This window comes from Populus nigra, chromosome 14 (genome assembly GCF_951802175.1).
Source record: "Populus nigra chromosome 14, ddPopNigr1.1, whole genome shotgun sequence".
NCBI classification, from domain to species: domain Eukaryota; kingdom Viridiplantae; phylum Streptophyta; class Magnoliopsida; order Malpighiales; family Salicaceae; genus Populus; species Populus nigra.
Genome location: NC_084865.1, coordinates 5,496,802 through 5,505,559, shown reverse-complemented (window position 1 = coordinate 5,505,559; position 8,758 = coordinate 5,496,802). Strand labels below are relative to the sequence as shown.

Below are 8,758 nucleotides of genomic sequence, written 5' to 3'. Positions count from 1 at the left end.
TTTATCTGCTTTAGATAGCATACAGCTTATCAAGTCATGAATCCTCTTCCATATACGATCTTGAAAGTATACAAACACAACTCACTTATTACAATTAATAAGAAAAAAGGCAATCTCATAGTTCAAAGGGGAATAACACCTTTATACCACATCTGGACTACACAATGAAGATTACTTTAGGTAAGGTACGCTAGGGGTAGTAATACCTTCCTTAACCACAATCAACCCCTCATCTTGAAATTTCAAATAAGACCAGTCCACTAGGTTTTTTAATTACCCTAAACCAAATAGCTAGATAATAACTCTTTGACCTCGACATCCTACCACGCCGCGCGCACACATGTGACATTTATCAACACCTATTCAATGAGAAAGTCTATTTTCTTCTAAAAATATCAATTATATTAAAATGAAAACTAACTCTAATATTCTAAACCAATCAATTTCCTTATTATCTTAAAATAAATTTAATTTGAAAACAGGTTGGCCGTTTTATTTTTTAAAAGAAAAAAAACTAGAAACAATTTTTTCATGATTTAAAGCTAGTTTGAGAATGCGTTTGAAACCATATTTCCTAAAAAATTAAATTGTTTTGCTTAAAATTAATTTTTTTGTTATTGGATTATTTTGATTTGTGGATGTTAAAAATAATTTTTTTAAAATAAAATAATATTATTTTGATATATTTTCAAGCAAAAAACACTCTGAAAAGCAATCACGCTTGTTTGACATTGTGGTAGTGATTGTTTTTTAGAGTGTTTTTTACTTAAAAATACATTGAAATAATATTTTTTTAATTTTTTAAAATTTATTTTTGATATTAACGTATAAGACGATTGAAAATATTTTTAAAAAATTAATTTAAAATATAAAATAAAAAATATTTTTTTTTAAAACGGTTTTAAAATCCAAAAACAAATTGAATATGATGGACTGTACCGCCAAGAAAACATAATGAGCACAGCAAATTGAAGCCGCAGAGTATCCCGCCTCCAAGAAAGTCAGAACCAGCTTCGCTGGACTGTCGCAAACAACTAACAAATTAGCCAAACTGCCCCCTCATCTCCTCATGAGCACAAATAGCGCACGCATCTTCAAATCCTGCAAAAAAAAAAAAAAAAAGAAGAAGAGAAAAGAAAACAGAGCAGAAAAATAAAATAAAATAACAATCTGCTGTAGGAGAATCTAAAAATTTAGAGAGAGAGAGAGAGAGAGAGAGAGAGAGAGAGAGAGAGAGAGAGAGATTTGCAGAGATGGCGTTACTCAAGTAAAACCGATTCGCTCAACAGGTCCAGGTTTTTATTTTATTTTTATGTATTTCTTTCCGATTAGAAGAAATGTAAACTTTTTTTCCTCAATTATTTCTCATTGATTATCATTTTCCCTTTCTTTTTTGCTGATTATGATTATAAATTTAAATAATAGGAATCAAATTAATCTAGTGGAATAGTTGAAGTTTTTCGGCGAGCTTCGGTTGCGATTAGTGAATTAATTTATATTATTGCATAAAATGGTTGAATATTCTCTCTTTTACCGTTTTAGATGGATTACTGTCTTGGCGGTGAGAGCCCGGCAGTTCTGCAGCTCCATAAATGGGGCCCCTCTCAGTTCAATATTGACTTGTCGGAATTTCGGGAGGGTTTTATATCGCCGACGAGGGAGCTTTTGCTGTTACTGTCTTATCAATGTGAAGCCTTGCTCCTTCCTTTAGTTGCCGGTAAATATACCTCGAAAAATCCTTATGTTTCTGTATTTTGTTACGGAATGCTGTGGTTGTGGTTTTCGTTAAATATTGGTTTGTTGTTATTCTGTAATCATTTTGGCAGGGGAATCTGTGATTAATCGTGTTTCAGAACCTTTGAATGATGAAAGGCTTCAATGTCGATCTTCAGCAGCTTTCAGCTCTGAATCATGGACAGAACCTAGTAGGTCAGATTTGAAGGATGATATTCCATGCACTTCTGCATCAGTAAAGGATTTTGATAATGGTTTTTCTCTTGAACATGAATTTTCAAGATCTAATAATTCTCGTTTTGTTTGTGATGTGAATTCACTGGCTTGGGGTGTGTGTGGGGATACTTATAATCAGCACAAGGAGGCTTCATTTAGAGAGTTTCTATTTGTGTCTAGTAGCAATGGTGTTACAGTGCATGCTTTCCGTAAGCCTGATATTGATGGTGGAACAACTAAAACTGCACTTGAGGATGAGTTTGGTCAAGGGAGGTGGGTTGATTGGGGCCCTTCCTCTACACCAGCTCAAAATTTGAAGGATCGGGGCTCTTCAGGCTTGTGTTCTGAAGGCACATCTACCGTCGTGGCTGATGACAGGGCCAATGGAAATAGAGGAAGTCTGCAAGACATAGATAAGGAGAGTGGGGCTGATGAGCTGTTGAGAGGTGTTGCTTCAAAGAGGTGGTTGCGCTCATTCTCCATCAAAGTCAAGACTATCAAATCTGAGGGTAACATCTGGACCAGGTTTCCAGAGAAGGCATCTTTTCCTGGCTCTGTGGAGGTTGTTTCCTTTAGCGTTTTTGACAGGACTTCACCACTACTGAACCTACTTTATCATGACAATTCCATCACAACAAATGGGGAGGAGAGCAAGTGCGAATCCATGTTCAATCCAGAGAACGAGAGAGTTATAACCAAGTCTGATGATTTTTGTATTGGTTCATACAAATGCTCCCGAGTTTTCCCCAGCAATTCACATCACCTAATTGGATTTGTTTTAACACTGGTTGATTCTGCTGTTGTGAGTACTGGGAATGAAAGTGAAAGAAGCAAGACAAAAAGTATACTTCTTGTTGGAAAGCTAGACAGTTGGGGAATCCAATGGGTTTCCTTAGTGAAGCTTACACAAAGTGTACATGTAGACTATGTGTCTGAGTGGGCAGACTTTTGCTTTTCTGATAACCTTCTTGTTTGCCTAAATGCTTCTGGCTTAATCTACTTTTATGCTGCAATGTCCGGTGAGCTTGTTGCTTATGTAGATATTTTACAAGCTTCTGGGTTAAACCCTCATTCAGTCCTATGGCAGCAAGAAAAAATGACTATGGCTGCTGATTTTCAGATCAAACAAGTTGAAGAAGTTCGTGATAAGTCAACTTCCCAATGTGTTGATCTCCTTGGTAAAGGAATGTTTAGAAAATTGCTTACTGGATCCCATACGTCCTTTTTAGCTGTAGTTGATGAATATGGAGTAGTGTATGTCATGCGTACTGGTGACTCTTTCTCAAACAACTCCTATGCTTGTGATAAATTGCTTCCACATTTTCAACATTTAGGGCTTGGGATATTGGCTGGCTGGAAGGTTGGTGGTTCTGACATTGGGCACCAATGGGTATATTCTAATGATCCATCCACTAGGAATGAAAAGGTCTTCTTTTTGGATAATGCTGGAAAAAATGCACTTCATAAAATCCAAATCTCGAACTGCCATGGGTGTGAGGACTTGATGAGTGGTTTTTCTGAGATAGCCACTCACACATTTCATGATTCTGAAGTATGTTCCCACCTGATGCGGAAAGTCTTTCTTCCCACAAAGAGATCTAGTGAAGATGATTACATCTGTTTTTCTCCTATGGGAATCACTCGACTCATTAAGAAGCACGATACTAAAAGTCAAAGCACTACTCAACTTGTTCATTTTAATATGCACACAAGCTCAGCAGTTCTTGATGACAGATGCTTGAATACTAGGGTTAACATGAGTTATAGCCAGGGAAAGGGAGAAGCTTCTTTTGGAGAAGCAGTTGGTTGTACCTTCCAAGGATTCTTTTATTTGGTGACTGAAGTTGGTCTTTCAGTTGTTCTTCCCTCTGTTTCTGCTACATCAGATTTCCTTCCTGTTGAAACCATTGGATATCAGCAGCACCTTATCAACACAGATATTGGATGGCGAGCAAGAAGAATGCTGGAAATAAGAGAGTCAAATGAACCCTTCTCACCTTGGAAAGTAGAAGTTTTGGAAAGAGTGCTTCTCTATGATGGCCCCGCAGAGGCAGATCACTTATGTTTGACAAATGGTGAGAGGAATGTTCAAGTTTTGCAATTTCTAGCCTGCCATTATATAGCATATTCATATCTGTAATGATATGCTGTCCACCAATATATTCTACTTCATTGTTTCAATGACTGTTATCTTGTAAAATTCTACTCGTGCATTTATATTTGGTTACCAAGTAGTTTTCCTTTTACAGTTTACTGTATAAAATGCATTATGCGTGTGCACATTTCATTATGCTCTATTATTTTTTGATAAGTTCTAGATTCATACTACATCTCTTTTAGCTGTCATAGCTTTGCTTTAAATTAAGATCCCGACTCACTAATATAAGCTATGATTGTGATACATACCTATGTCTAGTTATTTTTACTCAAGATAATCATATTCAAAACGCTGAATCCCACACACTAGCAATTGTTTTTTGCCATGAGAATTTTACAAGTCTTAGCTGATACTACTATGTTGAGTTCACTTAGGGTAGTCAGTTGCTTGCCTTATTGTAGTGGCGAGGCAGTCTTAAGGCTCCCAGGCAAGGCATTTCCCAGACATACAAACAGAGCATTCTGCTGAATTTATCAGATCGTAGACATGCAAACTTACATAAATTGTCCTAAATCTTTGACTTTATGTTTGGGAATCTCAATATATAACAACTAGTCGTGAGTTTGTTCTTCCCATCCTAGTTGTTTAATATACATTTGGTCCTCTTTTTACTATGCTGTATTCATTTAAAGAGGATTACTTGTGGCTTCCAATGTGAGACATTAATGAAATGGCCTCTTATTCTAGCATGCCAAAATCATTTGAATATTTTTTTTGACTTCCTTTCCAAAACAAAGAATAGCTAAAAATATCATTCGTATGCTATTATTTCAAATTCCTGAATGGTCCAAGGATTTAAAGGATTGGAACAGTGAGATGCATGTTAAATGCACCTATAATGGAGTTCAATTATCAGAAACAGAATTTCCGAAAAACTGGTTAACAAACGGTATTCAAATAAAGATCCTATTTCCTTTTCCACTACAACCTTGGCACAGATCTAAGTTTAAATTCCTTTCTAAAGATCCAATAAAAAAGAAAAGACAAAAAAATGATTTTTGTTTTTTAACAGTTTGGGAAATGGAAGCTGAACTTCCTTTTGGTTCTCCCCATAAAAGAGCTCTCACTTTTTGAACCCATTTTTAAAAAACAAAAAAAAAAAAATTAGAAAGTTGAAAAAAATGGTTTTCTAACTCTAACAATTTAACTACCAGGGGAAATGTTTTCTTGAGACATTTCTGTTGTTGAGGAATCTTAATATATGGGAGTTTGAATTTCTTCAAGAAGTGTTCTGTTTTTGAATGCTGTCTCTTATGCCAGCAAATTTTTCCTAGTTCACATGCCTCTTGTTTGTTTATATTTTGAAGGCTAAGGTAGCCTCTAAGGTTAAGATGTTTGTTTGCATTTTAGTTCTCGAGAAGGTTAAAATTCATGACATGCTGCATGTGCTAGGCCTCACAAGGCATTGTTTCTGGACGTTTGTGTTTATGTTTTAGCAAATCAATTCATCTAATTTTTCACTGCCCAGTTGCTCGGAGGCTGTGGAACAGGCTCTCTCAGATTTTTCTGGGAGCATAGGTGTATTGAATTAACCTGGAGGAGTTTCTTTTTATATGGGTTTTGGATTTTGGGAGGATAAAGAGAGGCTAATCTTATGGGAAATGTGGTATGTTTGCAAATAATATGGCATAAATGTATCTAGATGAAACACTATTTCAAGAATCTTTTATCAAATGCATTTGTTTATTTCACATATTTGGGATAATAGTTTTATTAGCTTCCTTTTGGTGTTTCTAGTAGGAGATTTTGGAAGTTTTGCTTAGTGAATTTCTGGAGATGGGGAGTCTTGTATTTTAGTCAGTATTCTTTGTTTTCTTTTTTTTGAGAGGATGTTTTGTCCTCCAATGATGTACTGCAATTTTCTTTTCTTCCTCAATAAAGTTCTTTCATCAAAAAAAGAAAAATATATTCTGCTAAAAAGATTTGTTAGTGTTTTTAGCATGCAATTAATTAAGAGAGAGACAATATGAAATAATGATAGTGGATATGTTCGTATTGTGTTCACTTCTCAAATAGAAGTTTTGATATGCATACATTTATTAAGGCGCCTTTCTTTACATGAGCAAGTTGCTTTTTTGCACTCTTTTGAGGTAATGCGGGGAGCTGGCAGTTGGGTGCCTTGTGCTTTATATGGATATGTTTTATTTGTGTTGAGTTTAACATATATGAAGAAGAGGCAAAGGCATCATACCGAAATGAGGATAGCAATTAATTAATGTTGTTGTAAAGCATTAGTGTTAAGGTCACAAATTAAGTTTCTGAATTCTAGCTGGCTACTAATAATACAATTGAAAGTTCTGTCTCATTGTTTTCTTTGATCAAAATGCATATTATGTGTACCTAGGTATTTAGATTTCTTGTACAATTAGAATAGTGAAGAAGTATGGATTCAAATGCTGGTAATTGCCCTTTGCATTGAGAATCTGTACAGGGAGCACAAATAGTATTTGTTCATGACATCGAGCCTGAATTGCTGTATGTGAATCTAATCATTATTTACTTATTACTTGCGAACTGTGTTTTCCCAAACTTGGAAAGGATGACTGTTCATATTATGAGGAGGGCGTGGTTTACAGTAAGATATGCTAGGTCAATGATAATTGAACTTGCTGTAGCTGATGAGTGCTTCATTGTTGAGCTAATGGTCTCTTTAGTATCCCAACAACTGGTTTAATGTCAGGGAACAAACATGTGGACATTGTTATAGTATTTGCTACGTATGAAGACCTTTCTTATCTGTATGAATTGTCCTCCAGTTTCTAAGATTTGTTTATAGGTGCAGTTTCAGTTGTTGTCTTGTAATCAGTTTTTGGGTTCTGATTTACTGTATAAAAGTGATTGCAAATTGTCATAAATACGCTTCTTTTTAAAGTTTGAATGGACATACAACATTTTAATCACTGTCATGTCAGGGTGGGAGTTGAAAATCTCTAGGTTGCGGTGGCTACAAATGGCATTGGAATACCTGAAATATGATGAAATAGAGCGGTAAGATTCTATATATTCTATCACTTTCATTTCTTGTCTTCTTTAGAAATGAAAACTTTTACTGTCTTTATTATGTGTAACTACTGTTTCTAAGGTTATGATCGTATGGTTTATATCTTTGTTCATGGTAGAAGCTTGTGTATGTGTGTCTTCATGAACTTGCATGTATGAAAACACACACACACACACACACACACTCATTCACAGGGATGGCTAGCTTTTATGTTTTAGGGGTTCCATTGCATGTAAATATTATTTCTTGGGACCAAAAGGGTTTGAAGGAGTATTATGTTCTTGGCCACCCCTGTGCTTGGATCTGTCACCACAGTACATGCATCAATGATAGATTTATTTATGTGTCACCATCAAAGGCACATTCATGCACCAACTCATAGTATTATTTGGCATTCCTGTGGTGTCATGTAAGAAGCTTAGCCTACAAGCTTTTTCTGTAAAGCATCCAACAGATGTGAAAAAAGCTCAAATAGATGCTTTGCAGAAAAAGCTTGTGTTGTAGCATTGAAGCAGTGGTGGCTAATAAGCCATCACAATAGCAAACAGGGCCATAAGTAAATTCTCAAGAAGTTTATTATTATATCTGTGCACATATGCACACTTTGTCTACTGGGTGTGGGAGGTGCTTAAAGTTTATAAATAAGGGCCGTTTTTATTTCACTAGAAATGCTAACATGATCATAAATCACCAAAGTGCAATACTGTTGCATGAATGTTGGTGGATATTGGTTTTCTGTGATCATTTTCATTCTGGAATGACCAAAAGATACATTCTCAAAGTCATTTCACTTGAACTGGCGTGCTGTAGGAGTTGCTAAAATTTTAATCTAATGGAGAGGGTGCAAGTAATTTATCTCAATTTTAAACTTTTTTCATTCTTAGATAAAATTTCTCTTACTAAAAATAATTACCCTGACACCAGTTTATGTATACAAATGATGTAACACCAGTTAGTCTAAATGCTAAGGCTGTTAAGAAATGGCATAGTTAATTTCTGTGAGCAGATATTATAAGATTCAATATGTTGTGTATACTTCCTCTTTTAGGAGGACCCGACCCTCTTGATTATGAATTACCCTGCATTTCATTGATATTACATTTTTTTTTGATTCCATGGTCTATAATTTTTATTGGAAAATGTATCCTTTGTATTTACTCTCATAGAAGCTTTTGATATTGAAAGAGTAATTACAAAAACCGTTCCCTCATAGAGGATTGAGGGATTTGGGCAGGATTTTTAAGTTAATTGCCTTGCACATCCAAGTAGGATATAAAGTTTCTAAAGAGCACACTACTCTAATGTTCTGTCTACAATTAATGAAATTATTTTTGTACACAAATCAACTAATTCAATCCCAAATTATGGGTATCAATTATTTAATCTAAAGAAAGGATCAAAATATGGGTGTTCTGTTGGCAGTAGCAATGTCGTAGGTTGGATGAGAGTTATTCAAATTCGATCTTTTTTTTTATTTTTGTTTTTTTAATGGTTTAACAGATCTCTGGAAATGCTTGTCAGCATTAACCTAGCAGAAGAAGGCATTTTGAGATTGCTCTTTGCTGCAGCTTATCTGATGTCTCACAGAAATAGCAATGATAATGAGGTCTCTGCTGCATCAAGGTAAAAGTTTTTGTACCAATTGTTGT

At 35.2% G+C, this 8,758-nt stretch overlaps 1 protein-coding gene across 3 annotated transcripts in view; it reads left to right on the top strand.

Annotated features, from left to right (window-relative positions):
* The first annotated feature begins 969 nt into the window (after positions 1–969).
* The window catches only part of LOC133673085 (uncharacterized), a 29,910-nt gene continuing 22,121 nt past the window's right edge, over positions 970–8,758 (top strand). For 2 of the 3 annotated variants that reach the window (XM_062093712.1, XM_062093711.1), the window contains exons 1-5: positions 974–1,289; positions 1,543–1,717; positions 1,827–4,025; positions 7,021–7,096; positions 8,610–8,732. In XM_062093712.1, the coding sequence (XP_061949696.1) occupies positions 1,543–1,717; positions 1,827–4,025; positions 7,021–7,096; positions 8,610–8,732 (2,573 nt within the window). In that variant the 5' untranslated portion in view covers positions 974–1,289. Of the gene's footprint in view, positions 1,290–1,542; positions 1,718–1,826; positions 4,026–7,020; positions 7,097–8,609; positions 8,733–8,758 lie in introns of all 3 variants that reach the window. The other variant, XM_062093714.1, reaches the window with a different exon arrangement.